A 24,007-nucleotide genomic window follows, 5' to 3' on the forward strand; every position below is an offset into this window, starting at 1 on the left:
ACTTACGTTTTCGGTTTTAGTAACCTTATATTGTGACTCATATTGGCAACTAATTGCAATTAAATATTATACTTATCAGCCTATTTGGTTTTTAGCCATGTTGAATTTGGTTCGTTTGGTTCACGGCAGGCGTCGCTCATCCGCGCGATCTTCACGAGACTTGTGCGAGACTTCAAAACGTGAAGTGTCAGCCAGGTGTCAGTGCCGCCATTTTGAAAACTGTTTTCCAAATGAAATATTGCACAAAAACGAGTTTAAATGACGATTACTGCCTACTTTTTTTTTTTCAAACTTTCCTGATTGCTATCAAAACAAACAAAACTTCCAGCTTGATTACATCAGCATTCGAAATAGGGTGCGCGCGTGTCTTTGAAGACGTTGGCAGATGTTGGTCACTTTGATTTCTGCTGTACGTTTTACTTCCGTCCTATGATGCCTCGCACAGGTCTCAACAAATCTCGTTTACAGAATAGCTATCAGAAATGCATTCCGATATTTAATAAAATGAGAGGTTTGATGATAAATTTTGCCTTCAGTTCTCTTTTAAATCTCATGAAAACCTTTAATTTTTTTAAAATTAAGAATTTTAAGGATTTCACCCTTTTCAAGCATTTTTTTTTTTAAATCGCCCCCAACCCTATCGCGTTCATGGTTTTATTTTATTATACAACACATTCCTCCTCCATAACCTCCCTAGCTTTCACATTCCCGCTTCATAACTTCCATAGCTTTATAAATGAAGAGAAGGCCTGCATTGTTTCTTGGCATTCAGTCCACACTGTCACTCAGACAAGACCAGAGTTTGGCACCGAGCCTCACAGGATCATCATTCATTAGATTAGCAGCTCTCTGAGTCGCCTTCAGCGCAGTCTGATTAGGGGACATGAGATGACTGTGGTCACATGACCTGCCAGAAAAAGAAAGGAGAGGTACGAAGTGAAGTATGTTTGGTTGATTACTATCTCAGCCACATGTTTAAAAAAAAAAAAAAAACTTCTAAAATGTTCTCGGCAAGTCCAGTTGCCCTTTTCTACCACCCACGGTTTCCTAGGACCTGGATGATTGAGAATCTTCACAGACATGTTCTCGGAACAGTTTTCTGTCCTGACGCCATCACTCTGATCATACTCGTTTCAGTCAGTGCGTTTACATGCACATAGAGAAAATCAAATTTCTGCCGTAGCTCGTCTGAAATCGAAGCTCTAAATGGCATGTAAACACCTTAGCTAGGCTGAAATTGAACCGAACTTGATTTCTCGCAATCGAGCTACACGACCTAGATTATGCGATTTTTGCCGAGCTACTTAGTGCATGTATACCCTATCGAGCCACGCAGTCCAGCTACTTACTTCAGCACTGCCCCTTCCGGAAGTGACAAGTGACGAGACCACAAGCGGGAAACACAACAGCCTCGGTCGGGGAAAAAAAAAAACAGCCTCGGTCGGCATGACACTTCACCTTAGCCGCCCACTTTATTAGGAACACTTCTGTTCGTACATACAAATTACAAACACTCTTCTTAGAGTTTAGAGTTTATTTTATTTTTATAAGGGACAGTGTACAAATTAAACATTATCCTTGTGGTAAGGACAGATGTCTGTACCAGGTTATAGCAGTACATGCTAATTTCCGCCTGTAGTCACTTTGTTTATACTCTTGAATAGCTCTTCTTCGTGACGACAACCGGAAGTGTACCAACACGATGGGGCGTGTAGCGCCACCTGTGGCTCGGGTGCACAATGCACCTCATAACAATAGCTCGATTTAAACACTGTGCATGTAGGATTGGATTTCTCTGGCACCCATGCTGGGACCCTTTGCTCGATTACTGACAGTAGCTCGATTTGGATGTGCATGTAAACGTAGTGACTGTCTTTGTGCTTGTGCTCATTTGTGTCAACTCCCCTCCCCCCCATTGATAGCTCTTCTCTTGCTTTAGAATCCACAAACTACTTGGAACTTTTATCAGTTCATCAAGATGTGGGTTAATTTCCTGTTTCGTAAACATCTGTTCAAAGTATAAGGGTGCGCTTTTTTTTTCCTCTTTCTCTCCTCAGGCTTAACATGAGCAAAAATGAAAGACTGGCGTGTTTGTGTTTCTGACTGAGAAACAGCAGGTGTTACACACCTCATTGTGTTCTCTCCCAGAATAGATTGATCGCAGTAATGGGCCAACTTTTGTTCCAGCGCTGCATCGGGTATGGGCGCTGATCCGTGCCCCGGATCTCCACCACTGGCCCAACTCGATGTAAAGCCATGCCAGGAATGTCAAATGTTTTGGTGGGCAAAAAGTTGTGAATTGTGTGGGTCTGTTCCACAGGATGCATTCCCCTGAAACGCAGCGGGTTCATCCAGCGAGCTGAAATAGGTTTAATCAATTCAAGTCAGATTTTATCGTTCCAGGATAAGCCTAGTTCACAACCGGATGTGCGATTTTTATTTTTTATTTATTTTTTTTTTTGCAGTGCGATTTTTGGAGTTTCCCAAATTGCTGCTTTTTTTTTTTTGTTCATGGAGAAAGACGCATGTTGGCCGTAAGTTCGTCTTGCAACCTGAAAAAAATGTAAGCGCCCGTAGAGTTTGTTTGACATGACAAGGAACCTCTGCGGCCGGTCTACGGCTGGAAAATCAGCGCGCCCTCCGTGCGTTTCTTGCGTTTTTTGCACGTAGACCAGCCGTAGCAGCACGTACGGCCGGTTGTGACTGAGGCTTTTGACATGACAAAGAACCTCTGCGGCCAGTCTACGGCTCAAAAATCAGCACGTCACACGTGCGCCCTCCGTGCGTTTCACGCTGGCCCTCCGTGCATTTCTTGCGTTTTTTGCACATAGACCGGCCATAGGAGCACGTACGGCCAGTTGTGACCGAGGCTATAAGTAGGTCAATTCCAGCTCAAGTACCTTAGTTCAGGAATAAGCAAGCAAGTTTCAGGACAAGGAAGTTAATTTCAGGATGGGTTTCAGGTTGTTAATTCCGGGATAAACAAGTTCATATGAAGAGAAGCAAGTGCAGGTTCCAGGATAAATAAGTCAGATTCAGGACAAGCAAGTTAGTTTGAGAAGTAAGCAAGTTTTAGGACAAGTACTCGTCTTCGACTCGTTCAGTATCATGCTAGCTGAATACAATATATCTGATACCATGAAAAAAAGCCAACCAATGTTATTTAAATGTCACTCAGATCCGTGATGGATTTCATATGAAAAATGCAAGCTTTTCAACACGAGAAGATAAACTTCATATCTTCAAGCCAACGTGTGACTTTTTTTCTTTTTATTATATCGACACATTCACAAAAAAAAGGACCTAAATTTATCAAAATAATTCATCGATTTCCTCACAAGTGGCATATACACGGTGTGCACAATTATTAGGCAAGTTGTTTTCCTGAGGATTCATTTTATTGTTGAACAAATACAGCACTCTGAGCCAATTCAAATTGTTAATAAATCGAAAACCCAAATGTTTATCAAAGGAAAAGGGAGTTTCGGCTTTCTTAGGGGAATATATTAGTGTACGCAATTATTAGGCAACATTTCGTGTGCAGAATTATTATGCAACTAAATGAAAAGCTAAAATTTTCCCATCTTACTTCATTTTAATTTTTAGACTAGTGTAACAAACACTTTTGGCATTTCAGAAGTATTCAGTCACCAATAGCGCCACCCTTCTTTTCAATACCTGCCATGAGCCTTCCGTCCATGGAGTCTGTTCACGTTTTAATTTGTTGACGATCAACTTTTTGCGCAGCAGCAACTGCGGCCTTCTGAATGCTGTTCAGAGCAGTGTATCGTCTTCCCTCACTGTAAATCTCCTGTTTAAGAAGGGCCCACAGGTTCTCAGTAGGGTTTAAGTCAGGTGAGGAAGGGGGTCGTGTCATTACTCGGTCATCTTTAAGGCCTTTGCTGGGTCACCAAGCAGTGGAATACTGAGATGCATGTGATGGTGCATCGTCCTGCATAAAAATCATGGCCTTCTTGAATGATGCAGACTTCTTCCTATACCACTGCTTGGAGAACATATCTTCTAGAAACTGGCAGGAGGTTAGGGAGTTGATTTTAAGTCCATCTTCAACCCAAAATGGTCCGACTATCTCGTCCTTAATAACAGCAGCCCATACCAGTACACCTCCTCCACCTTACTGGCGTCTGAGTTGAAGTGGTGGAGTGTGTTGATTAGTTATCCAGCCACGGACCCATTCATCTGGTCCATCAAGAGTCACTCTCATTTCATCTGTCCATAAAGCCTTTGAAAAATCTGTCTTCAGATATTTCTTGGCCCAATCTTGATGTTTCAACTTATGAGTCTTGTTTAGTGGTGGTCGTGTTTCAGCCTTCCTTACCTTGACCATGTCTTTGAGCACCAAACACCTTGTCCTTCTGGACACTCCAGGTAGGTTACAGTTCTGGAATATGGTGGCACTGGAGGATAACGGATTCCTGGCAGCTTCATGTTTCATCCTTCTCAAGGCTTTTGCGGTTAATTTGTGTCTTTTCTTCTACACGCGTTTTTTGCGACCCTGTTGAATATTTGCAACAAAACGCTTGATTGTTCTGTGGTCGCGTTTCAATAGCTTAGCTATTTCAAGAGTGCTGCATCCCTCTGATAGGCATTTTACAATTTTTGTTGTTTCAGTGTCTGTTAAATCTCTTTTTGACCCATTTTGCCTGAGATAAAGAAGCTGCCTAATAATTTTGCACACCTTAATATAGGGTGTTAATGACTTTAGGCCACACCCTCCCTCATTACACAAATAAATACCACCTGAGAATGTTTAAATCCAATTAGCATTCAAGTGTATGTAGCTTGGGGTTGGAAAATATGCCCAGAAATAATGGTAGGGTCAGAGTTCTCACTCGCCTAATAACTGTGCACACAGTGTAGAGATTTATGTCATGGTTTTGATTCTCCGTGTCCTGGATGGAGCTCAAATGAAAAATACGAGTGGCATATTTCCCCACACAGAATTTATCTTTTGTACATCTGGTGTGGACTGTCTGTTGTTGTTAATTAATCATATATTTTGTCTTATTATTTTTTTTTTTTTTTAAACCCTGGGGAAAGAACTATTTAGACAGCTCATGTTTATTGATGCTGGTTTTGTCATGCAGATCTTTTCAACCTGTATAGTTTCTTTAAGACTTTTACATTTAACATTCCAATGGCTTCAATTTTAGAAATGTGAAAATATAACATTTTCAGCCCTGTGTTTGACAGCGTGTCTCCTCATGCTAGTTTTTCACAGATGGAACGACCAACAAGCTGGTGGGCTGCTATATGGACGAGAGCCCAGAGGACGTGGTGTTGGTGAGGGTGTACGGCAACAAGACCGAGCTGATTGTGGACCGAGACAACGAGCTGAGGAGCTTCCAGGTTCTCCACGCCAATGGCTGCGCTCCTCACCTCTACTGCACCTTCAACAACGGCATCTGCTACGAGTTCATGCAGGGAGACGCGCTCGGTACGCAGGACGTCAGGGACCCTGCGCTGCTCAGGTGAGGCGTGGAATTGGTGTCGTATGTGACCTGAAGAAGCTCTAGCTAAGATTTACAGATTTTGTGTGGGAGCTTTGCAGGTCAACGTTGGAGGAGGCGGGTACCGGTTATCGCCCATACACAAAAATAGCCAATTAACATGTGAATCAGGAACGATTGACGGTTGTACGTGTGTTTTGAGGTCTCTGGTATTACCTGGAAGCCCCACCCTCTTCCTCTGTCTCACGTTAGGATTCGATTTTTCTTGCAAACAACTAGATACACTTTACTGGGGAAAAGCCGCAGCTCATCTCTTTTCGTGAAAAGTCTTCATGGACGTTATTTTCTTATGAATTGCTCAATGCTCCATGTTTTTGCTTGGAACAATAATAGAAAGAATCAAGTGTAGCAGACGAACAGGAGCGGTTTCTCCCAGGCGCCTGGTGGTTACCTCAGACGAGTGACCTGTGAAGGGCCGTTTTGAAATTGTACGTCTGTAGCAGGTCCGCTGTCGTCATCGTCGTTTTGAGTTCCAGACCTCTGTTGTTCATCGAGGAGCTTCATCAGTTCTCCTGCATGGTGGGAGAATACAGTAATGATGACGTGTCTGTTGGGGATTCGCAATTATAACCTCATGAAACGTGATAAGGTGTGAACTGGAGTGAAAATGTCAGCATGGTTGAGCAGGCGTGTCTGTTCCAGTTCGTCGTCTTTCGCTCCTCTTTCAACTTTGCACTTGGAGAGAGAGAGACTGATGAGGCTTGACCTTGAGAAATGATACTCCACTGCTCGAATTATAAAGTGTTTGCTTGTGTCATGTTTTCAGCTCCACATAAATCTCCACACTGTAGAATTGCTAATGCAGGGCTTTTCCAAGTATGAGGCGCGCCTCCCCTAGGGGGCGCCAGAGTTCTTCGGGGGGGGCGCAGTGTGAGGAAAAAATAAACTAGAATAAGTTACTATTGCGGACATTTAGCGAACTTCAGCTAGCCTTTGCCAGAGACAAAATGGATCGATTTTTAGTACCTAAAGCTGATGGAACACCTGATCTCACTAATCTAGGTGAGGATCTGGAAAAGTTTCCCCTTAACGTTAGCGCAGGGGTTTTCAAAGTGTGGGAGAGTCAGCCCCCCCTCAGAGAGCAAATAAACAGCGCCCCCCCCTTACAATTTTGTTGTTGCTGTACTTAATGTTCCATTCGTATTTTTAAAAATGGTTGTTGAAAACATCTTTTTTTACGCATTTAAACCATATGAGCTTTATTAAAACTTTTTTTAACACATTTTAAACATCTGTGTTTTTTAAACATCTTTTTTTACACATTTTTAAATGTGCTTTTTTTTTTTAAACCTTTTTTTTTTTTTACACATTTTAAACATCTGTGCTTTTTAAAAAAATAAAAAATCTTGTTTTACACATTTTAAACATCTCATAGCATCGTTAGCTAGCACCTCTTGGCAGACAACACACTGTGGCAGTGGAGCATCTTCAGATCCAGTCCATGAAAATCCAAACTTTAAATAATCGTGGTCATACTTCCTTCTTTTTTTGCTTGGCCCAGACTCTGTCTCCTCACTCAATTTTAAACAACCCCCCCCCCAATGGGCTGCCCCCATAGTCTCCAAAATTTCTGTGGGAAACACTGGGGTGCGTAACAACGCTAATCAAGCTTAAGCTAGACGACCCGCCTCAAATACCCGTCCCGGGTAAATGTTATCCCAATTTTAGACGACCTGTTCCAAACCATCCCGCCCCATGAAAAATTCGTACTTGCATCTCTCTCTCTCTCTCTCTCTCTCTCTCATATATATATCCCTGCACGCTTTGCGTGCATTATGTCTGCCGCTGGCAGACATTTTACCATTTTGCACCCTGCTGTAAATTATTTGTACCCTGCTATTCTCCCAAACTTTGAAGCCCCTGCACTGTAGACAATCTTGGCGTGCACATTACATGTCGTCAACGTTACCATGACATGGAGCGCATGAGTCCAGTCAGCGTATTCAGCTTTCTAACAGTGCTCTTTTTTTTTTTTTTATATATTATTCTCTCCCCAATGGTGTGTCTTTCCTGGCTTTATTATTTAGTATTTATTAATTTTGCATTCATATTTTGCAATGATTTTACACCTCTGTCTCAAATGGCCCCTGTTTGCTCCGCTACTGCTTAAAAACCTGCTGTCTCCCTTGTATACCTCTCGCAAGGTATGACTTGATTTCATTGGTAAATCGCTGCCGCCTTGCATGAGTTTGCTGTTTAACTGGAAGCAAGTGTGCTACGGGGCTACTATGTATGTTTTAACTATTAGTTTTAAAAGATGTGTATGCATTTTTACTGTTAATATGGTTGAAGTGGTTGCTACAGCAAGTGGAGGTCTGCGATGCTGTGGTTTGCAGCATGGGGTTCACATGAGCAATCAAGAAAGTCATCATCTGACAACAGTGCATTATATAATAACGCTGTTTTATTACCAGAACACCACTAACCAAAAGTTTAAATGAGTTCTGTTGCAGTTAGGGGGAAAAACCAAACCCCTACAGACTGCATTTACTGCACAAATGCCCTTTATCACTCTATTGTCTTGTACTTTTGTTGCTATGTGACATAATGTACTAATGTTGCCATATGACATTAAATAAGCACACAATCAGTTTGTATCCCTGATAGTCAGTTTACCAATACAAATGACTTTGTTTTGAGAATTGAACTTGATTGTCTTTTTTTGGGAAGGGCGGGGGTAGGGCAGATTGTAATGCTTTGTGTTGGTCTAAAAAATTTTTCATAATGGTCTTAAGTCTAAAAAAGGTCTAAAATTTAACTTACTGAATCCTGCAAGAACCCTGGATGGGGTGTGTATATATTTAGTTTCTGTGTGGTCTATCGAGACTAATCAGAAAACTCACCGAAGTCACTTTGAATGATGTCTTTTTTGTTGTTGTGACGTTGCTGTTAGATGGGATAACTTAATCATGCGGTTTCTCTTGGAGATGTTTAAGTTTTAATCTCGGCTTTGTGTCCCTCATTAGACTCATCGCTACGGAAATGGCTCGCATTCACGCCATTCACGCCCACAACGGCTGCATCCCCAAACCCAACCTGTGGATCAAAATGAGCAGGTACTTCTCCCTCGTGGCCACAGAGTTCACCGACCAAGCCTCCAACGCCAGGTAAGCCAAGCACGGATACACACCTGCCCAAGATAGCAAGATGGCGCGAGTCCTAAAAGCTTGCGCAAGCAAATAATTTAGATCAGTGAGTATGTAAAAGATTATTATTATTATTATTATGAAACCATGATGCTTGAGCCATGTAGCGCTTGATTTCATCATAAGCATGAAAGTGTTACACTTGGTTATTTGATTGGATAATTTATGCTTGCTAATTTAAAGTCAGTTTGAACTGAAATGACTGTCACTGATAGGCTGTGGAGAATCTACAGTGTGGGCTAGAAAGAAATCAGCCTTGTTTTGTGGTCTCGTCTCGTCATTCCCCCCCCCCCCCCCCCCCCCATCTTTTCAAACTGTTGCTCTCTTCCACATACATGATCTTACAGATGCCCATGATCAACTAGCGTCATAAGAGGTTTCTATATCCAATATTTAATTTTTTTTTCCTCAACTGCTTTTGTAAAACGACCGCAAGTTTTTATTTTCCTTTGCACTCTGCAGCAGCTCTCCTCCAGCCGAGCGAGCAGAATTATCGATGATACGAACGTTATCAGGGTCAGCGTGCACCTGGAAGGCCATTATGTAAGGACAGTCATTCATCAGCAGCTGGTGAATTACAGAAACGCAGGCTCTCGAAAGCCCTGCCGATGTTGACATTCCTTCGTTTATCGGGAACAGCGTGATGAATCCTGTGTGTCGCACGGCACAGGCGGTTATCAGTGATTTAGACCATCTGCGATGCAAGGTCATCGAGAGCGGGGTGTTAACAAAGTTCTATATTTAATCGGTTTTATTGGCTTCGTTTCTGGAAATTTGGTCTCGTTTCTAGGTTCGTCTGCGTTCCTGTTCATCTCAACATCACTTCTTTTCTCTTTCATTCAAAAATGTTTAGTGATGCTTTAAATAAAAAGGCTTGAATGTTAAAAGGAGGAAAGTAGTAATTTTTACTGTATTGATATGAAAGTAAGCAGTAGGCGGGGCTAAAGGATGTAGTGTGAGGTCATGTGTAATGCAATGCGGTTGTTTAAAATTGTACATTCAGTTTAGTTTTAGCAACAAAAAATTTGCTGCCTTCAATTAGAGTTGGCTGTTTTCAAATTTGTATTAAAAAAAAGTCTGTCGTGACCTGATTTATTGCGTTATCTATATCGTATAGTCTTATTGCCTGGCTGTAGTCTCTACACGACACCATGTGAGTGACATCACAGCCGTTTCCTACAAACCCACTGCCTGTGTTGAAGCATGTCCCAGATTAGGGTCAAAGGGCAATTTACAGCGATGCCAACCAGAGAGTGAGTGACTGGGTCAAGGGTGTGTGTGTGCGCGCGCGCGCATGCTTGCAGCTCCAAAATTAGTCTCTTAAGCCCATTACCCGAGGAGAGTGCTCCATGGCAGTGGTGCACTCATTAGTTTCAGCACACCGCTTCGTTAAGTGCTGCGTGACCAACATCACGGTGCGATTAGGGACGTTCCTGCTGGTTGAACTTTCTAGAAAGTAGCCACGTTTGAGTGTTCTGGAAACGGGAAGCTCGTTGCAGCTGAAAGTGGCCAGGAAAAAGTCTTTCAAAAGTCCCGTTTGAGTTTAGAACACTTTTTTTTTTTTTTTTCCCCCCCTCCCTCCTCTCCTCCTCCTTTTCAGCTCTATGGGAATACATGATGTGTAAATGACTCGATAAATAATTATTCCACGAAATCGAGTCGTACATGAGCTGATAGCATGGCACTGAGTTGGCTACAAGCCATGTACAACGAGATTGAGTGGAATAATTGCTTTATTCTATCCATGTTCACTGGATTTTGAGAAATGGAGCATTTTTTTTTTTTTTGCAAATTCAAGAAATATATTTTTTTTTTTATACAAAACATCCGACAAAATCATTAACGCTTAGAATGTGAACAAACCGACGAAATGACAGGAGCAATTTGTGAAAAATGCATTAAAAATAATTCTTGAAAAATGAAAAGAGACGTTCTTACCATCAAACACTTTCTTTCCATGTTTTGTTGCTTTTCTTTTGTATTTTTGGGGGTTTTGTTTTTGAGTAGAGTTTTTATTTCATCCTCGAGTTTTTTCAGTAACATGATCTGCCATTTTCTTCTTCAGGGTTTTTTTTGGCGGTTGGCAAACTGACTTGAAGGTGCATTACTGCCACCGACTGGGTTGGAGTGTGGAACAGTTTTTTTTTTTGGGGGGGGGGGGGGGGGGGGTATTCTTTTAGCTATTTGTTTCTTTTAAATACTTGATAGTGATATATATCTGACCTTGATGCACGCCACCATTTTGTTTTTCTCTACTCATGGTATGAGTGGATATCCTAGTAGTAGAGTAGCCAATCAGAGCGCATGATTGCTCATACCCAGTGAATGAGGATAGAATAATAAGGACTAGACTAAGACTTTTTTTTGGGGGGGGGTACTTTCATTTAATAGGAAGACAGTCAGGCTAACATCAAAAAAAAAAAACTACACTAAATAATTTTCCTTGTCTCGTTTATCAAAGCAGTGTTTGTCATAAGCATCCCGACATCTCTGAAGTGTGTGCTTGTAAAAGAACATTGAGAAAGCCAGGCTCTTTTAAAAATTTGTTCTTGATGCCAAAGGGGCAGGAAGCCACGCCAAACTGTTCGGTTTCTCTTTGCCAGAATCCAAGAGGAAGTTCCCAGTAAGGAAGTGCTGGAACAGGAAATGACATGGATGAAGGAGCATCTGTCTCAGCTTGGCTCGCCCGTGGTGTTGTGCCACAACGACCTGCTCTGCAAGAACATCATACACAATGTGAAGGAAGGTGTGTGTGGAGGATGTTTTTTGTTTTTCCTTGTTACTATAAATCGTGGACAATGTAGGTTTTATTTTCTCATAATGGTGCATTCTTACCATGTGAAATAATAATATACACCATAAATAAGTCTGACGAACCTCAACACGTGGTTTATACTGGTTTTTTTTTTTTTAATCCATGTAGTTATTATCTATTCAAATAATGTGTGGACTTGTAAATAGTTTCATGCATCGTTGGACCACAGTGCTCTCGGATGCTCCATTCTGATTGGTCAAAACGTGTTGATTGATTTCCTTTAACAGCAGCTCGGACTGGAAAATCCCAGGTTTATATTAACACTTGAACACTTTACACCAGCTGGGCATTGATTGATTTATTTTCCTATAACAGGAAGGAAAAGCTATTAATCAAGAAAAGCCTACTGAAATCTATTATTCCTCACCCTTATGAAAAATGTCAGCGTCTATGCATATGCATGAGTATGCAAATCTTCAGCGCTCTCTCGAATGGTCTAATATCACTAACTTGGAAGACTTTTGAATGATCTAACAGCAGGTGAACCTGTTGAAAGATACCATAACAATCCTAACTGCTTTATTCATTATAGTTAGTTAGCGAGCAAGTTTAGCATGCAGTATCTGCGACTAAAAGTTTGCAGGAAGCTACGTAAATCCTTGAATTGTCAGTGTTTATTATTATTGAGTAATATTAAGAGGGTGTCACTCTTAATTTTCCAGGTTACGTTCGTTTCATAGACTACGAGTACTCGAGTTACAACTACCAGGCATTTGATATCGGGAACCATTTCAACGAGTTTGCAGGTGAGCGAATCACACGGCACAATTTAAGGCCTGGAGCATTAACGCTTTGATGTTATCTGCCAGATATACAGTGTGTGTGTGTGTGAGACAGGCATGAGTGAGCTGGACTACAGTCTGTACCCGAGTCGGGAGCTCCAACTGGATTGGCTGCACACCTACCTGAAGGCCTACAAGCACTTCACTCAGAAAGGAGAGGAAGTGAGCCAGCGTGAGATCGAGACCCTGTACGTGCAGGTCAACAAGTTTTCACTGGTGAGTAAATCAGTAACGAGAAAATAAAGGTGGAAAAGAGAGAATTTCTCATAAATGGGACGTATGGGGGGGGGGTTGTCATAAAGCATTAACTTGAGATTGTTTCCAATATGGCAATGAAAAATTCACAACAAAGACAAGGATTCATAGTGCAAAGTGTACAGGGCAGAGCTCTATACTTCAGAGAATGTGGTAATACATCAACCTGATTTTTGATGGCTTTTGTGACCGTATGATGTCCTCATAAACACTTGACCACCAGACAATGAAATTTATCCACGGAGTTTTTATCCAGCACTTTTAAAATTTCAATAAATCTCCATGTTTTCATCCTTCCTGGTTGAAAGAAATGTACCATCTGGAGTAGGGTCCGAGTAGCCTAGTAAACTAGACCAAACCGCCTAGCGGCCAAAAATATTTCTTGCCTAGCGAATGGGTCTAGCCTCGCACCATATAAACAAAAACACCCCGGGCATCAAATCGTGCCCGCCAATCACAACGCAAGGTTTTTGTTTGGATTCTTTGGGCGGGCTTTTGCAGGAGTGACGACAAAGCTGCGCGACGCTGGATAAAGCGCAACAGGAAAGATGGCTACGGGCTAGTGAACAGCGCGCATTTGACTCCGCTTTGGAATCAGTTTTAGAAGAATTAGACTTGGAGTTTTCGTTGAAACATGAGCAGGAAGAGGCTCTCCGCTCATTCCTTTTCAAGAAGGACGTTTTCGCTGTTTTGCCGACCGGCTATGGCAAAAGTCTGATCTACCAGCTGGCTCTGCTCGTAGCCAAAAGGATGGGGCTAGTTTGTGCAGTATGAAGAATTAATAAACAGCTTTGAAACATTACTTTTTGATTGTTTCTTATTTTCCCGTTATTTTAAATTTAAGGGAAATTATTTCACCAAACACCACTAAATAAAAAACTCCCAAAAACAGTTTAAGCAAACCCTTGAAAAACACTTGGAAAAAAATTTGTATGTGGTACAGACTCCAAACTTGTGGTCATTATCTCCAAACTTCTTAATATCTAGAACCTGTTTATTAATCAATACGCATTTTGAAAAATTTATTTCAAGGTCTCCCCCACTGCTTTCTGTCGCTCTGACTACGTCACAGTCACTGTTGCGCTGATTGGTCAGAGCGTTGGCCTATACGCACAGAGACAGTTTGAAAGACAGCGGTTTGTTCCTCCTACCCGCTTCGGAAATGTCTACGAATCGAGGCCAGACTAAATATTCACATTTAGTCTGGCTTGCCAGGTTAGGGTCCAAGGCAGATCGGACCAGGCTGATTCCCTCAAACAAAATTTAATTGAAATTTAATTGTGGAATAATTGTTGTTTATTATGTGGACTGACGATGAGGTGGAAGTGCTGCTTAAGGTTCGCTGAGGTCTTTATCCAAACTCCAAAACGTAACCGATGATTTGGATTGATTGAAAAGGCATTGAGTGAAATGAATCAGGGCCATGATCATTGATTATTATTGAAAGGGTGTGTGTGTGTGGGGAGGGTGGATTCTCAACAAAGAATCGAATTTTATCACATCCGCTGGCACCATGAAACATCAAACTGTTGCTTTAATAATTGAAAGTGCATGGTATCAGATATCGTGTAGAAGCCTGAGGTTTATGCCACTAGTCATAATAAAGCAAATAGAAATTAAATTGAAGCACATTTATCAAATAAGAATTTACAGAGCAAAGTAATTGCAAGGGTTTTGCTGCTGCTGCTGTTGGAAGATTGTAACGCTTTTAAAAATATCTGTCTGCACATAGCTGAGGCCTGAGAGAGTGACGCTATCGTGATTAACCTTTTGTTCCTCTCTCCTGACAGGCATCGCATTTCTTCTGGGGTTTCTGGGCCCTCATCCAGGCCAAGTACTCCTCCATCGACTTCGACTTCCTTGGGTAAGCAGCTTCTCCCAGTACTTCTCTTCAGCTTTTATTTCATGAAAACCTTTTCCCCCTTTTATTTATTTATTTTTGGTACTAATCAATGCAGCAAAAGCAGATTAGCTCATCACTGATCTCACAACTCTCATTCTAAAGCTAATCTTGCCTTGATCTTTTTTTTTTAAACAGTAAATAAATATAGGCGTGATAATTTTTAATGGATTCTGTAATGTTTTTCAACTCTGTGTATATCCACTGGATCTGTAGTGTATGAATGATTTAATAAGAAGTTTGTGTTTATATGACCTGAAAAAAGCACAGAAAAATGATTTACTCCAAACTGACTCATCATAGAATACTGTGACAAATTTAAAATATGCGACTTCGATGATGCAGTATAACCATCTCTACATAATATTCAGTGATTGTTTACTCGAATGATCTTACCAGACCTGTCAATCTTGACACAATTTATATAGGTATGAGCGCCGCAATTTAATATTTGCATGCTCTAGTTGTCACTCAGAAATACACCGAAAGAGCAGCCGTGTTATCGTTCATCCACCAGTATGACTGTGTAATGATTTTCGTCGGTTTTTTGAATTCTTTGATGTACACAAATACTGGGTATATTTACCATTTAACTATATTTAACACTGTAATACGTAAATCTATGTAGTTAACACTTATTAGGCATGTAACAATATATTGTGTTACGATTTGAATTTGAGAGAAATTAATCGTGATTTATCATCAGGTTGTCGTCTGTTTTTCCGAACTGTAATTGCATTGTTTAGACAGCAGAGGGCGCAATAATGAACAGTGCAGGGAATACACGTGACTTCACTGTAGGTGGAAGTGACACAGCTCTGATGCCATGAAAATACACAAAATACAGATCTAAAACGTGAGCGCTGTTGTGTGATTGTGTACAAATAGATTTAACGAGCAATCGGAGCTCTTTTTACCGACTGCTGAAAGATGAAGAAAATGGAGGCAGTATAAATGTTCAAGTTTAACAAAAGGTCTATTTTAGCTATTTTATTTTCAATAAAAGGAATGTTTTAGTTCAGGGCTTTTCAAAGTGTGGGGCGCGCCCCCCCTGGGGGGCGCCAGAGTTCTTAAGGGGGGGCGCAACGTGAGAGACAAAATGGATCGATTTTTAGTACCTAAAGCTACAGGGAGTGAGGAGACGGCCAAGCAAAAAAACAGAGCCTCCAGGATGTTGCGATTTGCAACTTCAGCGCAAATTCAACCAATCCCCGCGAATTCAGGGCGGTGTTGCAATTATATCCAATCACCGCAACTTTCCCACAAATTTGACCAATCGTTGGCGTCAGGCTTTTAGATAGAGGGGCGTCTGGGCGTCTTTTCGACGCCCTGTACTGAAAAAAACAAGAAATTGGACGCCCTACTTTTTAGTACGACGCCCTAAAGACGCCCTAATATTTCCGCCCGTGTTATGTCCGGTAACTTAGCTGAATATGTTAAAAAATCGCCGAGTCTGAGCTTTCCGAGGATCTACAAGCTTTGTTGACACCGCCATTTTGGAAATTTCAGAAGTCTCGCTTTGACAGCTGTCTTTCCCGAAGACGCCCAGGGTTACCATAGCAACAGCACGAGCCCAGAGTACAAAATATAGGCACCCGCCGCAGAGCTACAGAAACACGCGTTTCTATGGCTGCACTAATTTCAAAGTTGTGAGAGCCCTCGTTATAAATAAATGGGTTATTAAATAAATTTGGTGTACAAAGCACTTGTAATATGCGTTCCCAGAGCAGAGGGGGAAAAGATGTATGCCTAGGAGACACTGGCATAAATATCCAGACAATATAGCCGTAGACTATATTGCCGCAGCTAAATGTGGAATGTAGTCTATAGAAAACCGGCCTTACCTGACATGTTATTTATCCCGAATAAATCAGCAATGCGGAGGCGGAGCGCGTGTTTTCCTGTCAGAACAGAATCAAGACAAAAGCACGCACTCTCCTCTGCATTGAGCAGCTGGATCGGCTCATCAGGCTCAGCTATGCCCGAATTCCCATGCCGGAATTCGACTTCGCTGCCGCCAGAAAGTTGTACCTCAAGGCCCCCAGGCGGTTGTAAACATATTGTTGCCAGTGGACTGTTGCAGTGAAACCATTTTGTTTACATTAAGACATTAAAGAAAGTTGTTTTACCTAAAATGAATCTGGCTTGAATTTTTCCATGCACACATGCCTCCCCCCAGTCCAGCCTTACTACTGATACAAGAATGTTGTAACAAAGGCAAAAACACTTGGCTGTATTGCTCAAAATTTGCTGTCAAAATGAAGGAAATAGCATTTGAGAGCATTAGAAATTTCAAAATTTTCCGGGGGAGTACCCCCGGAACCCCCTAAAACACTCGTGCCAGCGGCGCTCAACGCGCCGCTACACCTCGCCACATACAGTGACACCTGCAAAAAAGTTAGACTCCCTAAAAAAAAATCCTGCCTAAAAGCCTGGTTGGCGTCGTCTTGAGGTGACGTCGACAAACTACCTTCCGCCTTACTTCCGGATGTCTATGTTCAAGAGAAGCAGCATGCGCGCAGTGTTGCCAGATTGGCAGTTTCAAGTGCATTTTGGCGGGTTTTGAATATATTTTGGACTGGAAAACGTCAGCAGTATCTGGCAACATTGCATGATGTGCGAGTCAGTGTTTATGTAGGCTTAAATTCTGTTACTGAAAGTGTGTTACTGTATGTTTACAGTGAAGGACTGTGTGCACTTTATTTATTTTTTTACTTAATACAAGAAATTAATGGATGCCAACATTTTTGCCAAAATGGTATTTTATTTTCCATTGTTTAGGCAGCTTCAGCATCATACTGAGAGATTCTGTTCAAATTGTTTTTTTTTTTCTTCTATAAAGCCTGAGCCATTTATTTTATTAGTTTATAATTATTGTTTAATTTAGTCTTCAGGAGAGACTGCCTGCACACGGTACTAGTATTAATAGTTTTTTTTTTTCTTACATGAAAGCTGAGGCATTTATATTATATTTTAAGGTAACTTCATGTTGTGCTGTGAGGTTCTCTGCACTTTAACTTTTGAACCAACAGGTGCATTTGGATAAGTAAAGCCTATTTTTCTGCATTTTTGTAGTCCTGGTAATCTTTTATATTGGTAAAGTTGTTTATAGGACCATTTCTCAGTGTCTTTGTTTTTTTAATCAATAGTTTTTCAGTAATAACTTAATATTTAACATATCACTCAATTTTAATCACAAAAAGAGAAAATCGCTTAGCACCATCACCTCACAGCAAGAAGGTCCGGGTTCGAGCCCAGTGGCTGGCGAGGGCCTTTCTGTGCGGAGTTTGCATGTTCTCCCCGTGTCCGCGTGGGTTTCCTCCGGGTGCTCCAGTTTCCCCCACAGTCCAAAGACATGCAGGTTAGGTTAACTGGTGACTCTAAATTGAGCGTAGGTGTGAATGTGAGTGTGAATGGTTGTCTGTGTCTATGTGTCAGAATGTGTCAGCCCTGTGATGACCTGGCGACTTGTCCAGGGTGTACCCCACCTTTCGCCCATAGTCAGCTGGGATAGGCTCCAGCTTGCCTGCGACCCTGTAGAAGGATAAAGCGGCTAGAGATAATTAGATGAGATGAATAGGAAGACAAATGTATTTATTTGCTAATAAAATATTATTCATTTAATCTTTTTTTTTTTTCAAAATTTGTAGGAAAATCAGCCCAATGTCATTAATTTGGAGGAATGGTTATATACCTACGTTTTGTTATGGATGCCGAAATTGGTCATTTTTGGTTGTTGTTTTGGTGGAAACTAAAGGATTTATTTATTTATTTATTTATTTATTTTAAAAAGGATTGTACTAAAGATTAATAGGCCAACAAGAAATTGAACACAGTCAATGTTGATTGTAATTAAATGACTGAGATGTCCACAAGCTACAGCGACCAGCAGTTTTCTTCACCTACACAGATGGTCTGCGCTGGCTACTCCATCCAAGAAGGGAAAAAAAAAAAAACTTGCCTTTCAGTGTTCAAGCGATTTATATCGTCTCTGTTGCCCATAGTTTACTGCAAATCCAATTATTCCACCATGAAATTGTCTTCGATTTGGGTCTAGTGTGACCGGAAGCGACGCCATATTTGTTGATCGATTCTTGTGCTCTGATTGGCTGAGCTGGCTCACATGACCACGCTGTAGTGTATGTAGTTATGTTACAGAGCCAGGCAGTGTACTACAGAGGGTAACTAAGAAAGCCAAGCACATACACATCTGGAGGGAAATTTCATACATATTTTACAGGGGAAATGGTTCATAACTTATTAGCTGATAATGCACCAGAAGGCATGTAAACTTCAAATTTTTCTGGGGGGACATTCCCCCAGACCCCTCTAGCATTAGCGTGCCACAGCTGCCACAAATTCCAGAGCCACCTACTACCTTTTTTTAGCCAGCTACTTCAGCTTTTCTAAAGAACCCTGACTGATTTTTCTTCCCAGCAAGTAGGTTGAACTCCTTAAACTTGAAACGGTGGAAATGCTAGTTTTCTTGTCTTAGGCTGTCGGTTCTAGATGATTACATCATTTATTATGAATTTTTTTTTTTAAATGATAAATTTACTCGCACTTCCAACTAGCTATGCTGCATTATGTTTAGCTATTTCTCAACTAATTGTTTTATTTATTCATTATGTTGCACGGTTACTGAAACAGCCCAATGATTCTTGGACTCTGGGCAAATTTTGAAGTTCATAAATTGATGTAGACTTTTTTTTTTTTTTAAACCACATTTTATATATTGTGCTGTTGGATGCAGTATCTTTCCCATTACAACGTTTGTATTGTTTTTCCGAACGTGCAACTGGTTTCAGTTAATTTGCACGATCACCACTGTGTAGTATTCGTATGTCGCCGCCTACTGGATATATTTTGAAGTGCAGTTATAACTAAGCTTGCGGTTAATCGTGGAACTGTTCCACTGGAACACTATCTTTAAGGGTGTTTTCACGATTACGTAACAAGAACAGGACACTCGTTCAGAAGCACCAACAAATATTTAAAATTATGCTGCTGTGTTAAAGATGGCCGGTGGACGTTTTGGGTAATGTTTCTGCTTTAAAAATGCATTGCCTGTCAGTGTGGGGTGGAACGTATGAATGATGGCCGCACTGGAGTGAGCGCTGAATAAAAGGTGCCGAATGCCATCGTTACTGTTAATAAAGGACGCTGGTGTCTGTTTGCAGCGGAAACACAGAAACATGAGTCAACAGAAAGCACAGGTTCTGGCACTTTACCCCCATCAACCTGTGGCAGGATTTCTGTTTCTGCTGGATCTAATGACCAATAACATCCAGTCTTAACCACACGCTACACACACGGCGAAACAAACAGGTTCGATGAAGGCCGCAACTCAGTGTGTAACTGTTCTAATTTGCATCGTGTATGACTTTTTGAAAAGGATGTAGTTCAAGTGTGATATCTGAGTTTAACAGGATTAGATAGGATTTAAGACGTACAACGTTGAAACAAGCTTTAAACAAGATCCAGGAATTTTATCACACGTACAAGTTTTCATATAGAATGAATCTTATTTTGAACGTTTGCATAGATGCTGCAGTATCTCATCTCATTATCTGTAGCCGCTTTATCCTGTTCTACAGGGTCGCAGGCAAGCTGGAGCCTATCCCAGCTGACTACGGGTGAAAGGCGGGGTACACCCTGGACAAGTCGCCAGGTCATCACAGGGCTGACACATAGACACAGACAACCATTCACATTCACACCTACGGTCAATTTAGAGTCATCAGTTAACCTAACCTGCATGTCTTTGGACTGTGGGGGAAACCGGAGCACCCGGAGGAAACCCACGCGAACACGGGGAGAACATGCAAACTCCGCACAGAAAGGCCCTCGCCGGCCACGGGGCTCGAACCCGGACCTTCTTGCTGTGAGGCAACAGCGCTAACCACTACACCACTGTACTGCCCCTGCTGCAGTATACTTAAATAATAATAAGAAGAAGAATTGAAGAATTAAAAAAATTGTCTTGGTTATAGTTAATATGCAAGATACTGTATTAAATAAATTGGAACAAAAATAGGAAATTGTTCAGATATTTCAGTGGCGATTTTAAAAAAAAAAATGCAATAAAATCTTGGTCTTGGACGTTTATCACCACAACAAGGGTCGATTTTACACCTTGAGGGTTTCTATTAGTGCTGGAAAACCTGGAAATTTCCAGGATTACTTTTTCATCCATGGAAAACGGCTACTTGTATTTAAGAAGATGCGTTATGATTTTTTTTTTTAATTAAAAATAAAAACAGAGAATTGACCAAGTGTAGAGGTGAACCAAACTGCAGCAATATGTACATCATGTTAATTCACTATACTTTAATAATGGTAAGTTAAACGAGACCGTCGATGATGGCGTAGTTCAGTCCGGCCCCGTCTAGTCCAGAAGGAACGCTGTAGAGTAGGCTGCCTTGCATAAGTTATATATAGAAGCGATATCCACCCTAGGAATACCGACCTATTTGCTAGAAAGAATCTAAAACAGCGAGGAATTGACTGAGAACAAGCGATTTTAATTAGTCCATAACTTCATTAATAATTGTGGATAGAAGTTCTATGTACCCTTACCTTCATGCCAGAAAGAATCAAAATCAGTGAAGAACTGAGGGAGAAGAAGCAATTTGTGTGGAAACTGCTTGTTCGGGATTGATTGATTAATTATTCCATATCTTCATTATTAATTGCAATGCCTTCCTGCCAAAAAGAATAAAAAATCGGTGAAGAATTGAGGGAGAAGCAATTTTTGTGAAATGTGGACGACCGACGGACAACACATGATGGCATAAACTCCTCACCTGTCGGCCGGATGAACCAACAAGTAAATAGATGAGTGAAATAATAAAAATCTAATATTAATCATAATATAATATGAGTGATTCCACGCTTATGGGTACTGAAATGGGGACATGAACTTATTCACCTAAAACCATTTCTTTTTTTTACCATCAGGTCACAAAACACGTAATCTTTAATGAATGATATGTTAAAAGATAACTTTAATTTTCTGAGATATAATAAAAACATATTTATATGCCAAAGTCAAGCCTATGAGTTCCAAAATGATGTCTGTTACATTACTTCTGTTACGATTGTCCATCTCGCGTCTGTTATAAATTAATTACAATCTAGCTATATACCATGTTAATCTTATTGAAAGAATGTGTATGTTTATTCTACTACACGTTTATTAATTATATTTACTAAAACATCACCTTCCTATGTTTCAAAAAGTAATTCTACATTGTTAAAATTGAGAATATATATGTCCACAACACTTCTGTTACGTTCTGACTTTGGCATATAAATGTTTTTATTACATCTCAGAAAATTAAAGTTATCTTTTAACATATCATTCATTAAAGATTACATGTTTTGTGACCTGATGGTAAAAAAAAAGAAATGGTTTTAGGTGAATTTTTAAAAATAAGTTCATGTCCTCATTTCAGTACCCATAAGCGTGGAATCACTCATATTTTTGCTGAGATAGGCTCCAGCTTGCCTGCGACCCTGTAGAACAGGATGAAGCGGCTAGAGATAACAAGATGAGATTTTACCAGCCAGCAAACGTTATGGTAAAAAAAAAAAAATGCTTTTTAAGTTATTTTTATTCAGTATTTACACAAAGATTAAAAAATTGACCAAGAAACATCTTAACGTGACTTTAGTGTGAGTAATAATGGTGTTACAAATGGAATATGCTCAAATCCATCATAATCTGGATCTCGTCTCATTAATGACTGAAGATTTAGGACAGGCTGCTGAGGAGACGCTCTTTCACCCTTTATCGTTTTCAGCTCTTTGCCTTTCGTGGGGTTTTGTGGGCGTGGCTATGTGCCAAGAACATGCTTGGTTATTTATTTACAGGTGGCTGAGTTTGGCCTGTGAAAGATTTTACACAACGAGTTCGATTGTGGGTTTAAAATCAAATCTTATCCTTCAGAACTTTTAGAAATGATATTCAGATTATAATTGTGTGAGACTTTCTCAGGTGTATACGAAACCTGGAGTAATCACCGCATACTTCTCTTTTTTCCCCCACCCCCTCAGATACGCCGTCCTGCGCTTTAATCAGTACTTCAAGACCAAGCCGAATGTCATGGCCCTGAAGATCCCGGAGTGAAAGGAGACGAGATGATGAGCTGACACTTTGGGAGTGGAGGGACTCCTGTTGGATAGGGGAGGGGTCTGGGGTACAGCAAGGGTGGGTATGAGGGCAGGTCAAATTCCACGGGTCCCTCAACTAAACCATGACTTCACGATAACATCCATGTGTGTCTTTACTAAGGTCCACATTTCCTCATGTCCTCAAGCATTTCTGGTGTTTTTTTTTTTTTTGGTACATTATTTATTTCTGGTTCACTTTGATATCTATTCACCCAAATTTCTTTTGCAGTGAGCTTTAAGAGTGTGTCTCTGCAATGATGTAACTATTGCCTTTGCTTGCTTGCTTGCTTTCTTTCTTTCGAGTGATTCTTTTGAAAGTGTGGCGTATGTGGTAGTCTGGAAGCCTCGGCTTGGTTAAGCCTGACTTCTTTTGACTTTTTTTTTTTTTTGAAATACATTCCTGAGAAGTTAAGGCCACCAAGGCCATTCGCCCTCCGCTTTCTGGGGACCAGTCTGGGTTGTTTTTTTTCCCCTCCCCCCTACCTTTTAAGCCTTTATGGTAACGAGTAACTCTGTTTAATTTTCCACTTGGCGCAGGTGATGGAAAAATCTCAGCCCTGGCCTCCACCTCCTCCGTTTGTCCTTGCATTACCTGCTCAGGGATGTACCGGGTAACCAAAGTCCCAGACTCCTTTCCTGGAAATTTTTTTTTCTCATGACTAAAGAAATTGTCTGTTTCTTTAACCAGTTCCTGAAATGAACAAGGTGTTGGTTATATAAAAGCTCGTTGCATAATTAGATCCAGCAGATGTTCAGGCTTTGTGTAGCTCGGGTTCCTCAAACATTAAATCCAGAGGCGATGGATGCAGGTTGAGCCTTTACACTAATGATGTGCATATTATTAATGATCCCAGCTGACAGGTGACAAATTAAAAGAAAAACGTTGGTTACGAGGTTATGGTTATTTATTTTGCTGCCATCTATGTTCCACTTGTCACGTTCGATGGGGTGAAGCAGCACTGCGGAGGATTTTTTTTCCCCCTCTCGTCCGCCCCCCGAGTGAACGTCTGTAGCCTATAAAGAAACCTTTCTCATTTGTATCCTGAATGGAGGCATGGTCTCTTCCAGCTTGATCCCGCCCCCATTCAAGGCATGACTGCTCGTTGAATGGTTTAATGAGGACGAAACGATGTATGCCAAGTCGTCAAAATAACCAGGTGTAATAACGACATAACGGCTCATTATTTCTGTTTAATAGCTCATTTCAAGAGTTTTTTTTTTTTTTTTTTTTTTTTTTTTTTTTAAATTTGAACTTAGTGCTGATGACACGTTTTTGACATCTTTGGCGATGTTTTATAACATAAAGTAATTGCCGATGATCCATATATTAATTCACGAAGGCACCTATTTTACAAGTTATGATAAATGCGGCTATTTGGGCAAATTTGACGGGGCTGCAGCAC

The 24,007-nt window shown here is 40.8% G+C and overlaps 1 protein-coding gene across 1 annotated transcript in view; it reads left to right on the forward strand.

The window, feature by feature from the left end:
- The window catches only part of etnk2 (ethanolamine kinase 2), a 34,341-nt gene extending 10,549 nt beyond the window's left edge, over positions 1-23,792 (forward strand). Inside the window, exons 2-8 of the mRNA XM_060910758.1 lie at positions 5,233-5,492; positions 8,498-8,638; positions 11,281-11,423; positions 12,155-12,238; positions 12,330-12,490; positions 14,320-14,393; positions 22,488-23,792. Of these exons, the coding sequence (XP_060766741.1) occupies positions 5,233-5,492; positions 8,498-8,638; positions 11,281-11,423; positions 12,155-12,238; positions 12,330-12,490; positions 14,320-14,393; positions 22,488-22,560 (936 nt within the window). The 3' untranslated portion in view covers positions 22,561-23,792. The remainder of the gene's footprint in view (positions 1-5,232; positions 5,493-8,497; positions 8,639-11,280; positions 11,424-12,154; positions 12,239-12,329; positions 12,491-14,319; positions 14,394-22,487) is intronic.
- The last annotated feature ends 215 nt before the right edge of the window (positions 23,793-24,007 follow it).

This window comes from Neoarius graeffei, chromosome 26, assembly GCF_027579695.1.
Source record: "Neoarius graeffei isolate fNeoGra1 chromosome 26, fNeoGra1.pri, whole genome shotgun sequence".
NCBI classification, from domain to species: domain Eukaryota; kingdom Metazoa; phylum Chordata; class Actinopteri; order Siluriformes; family Ariidae; genus Neoarius; species Neoarius graeffei.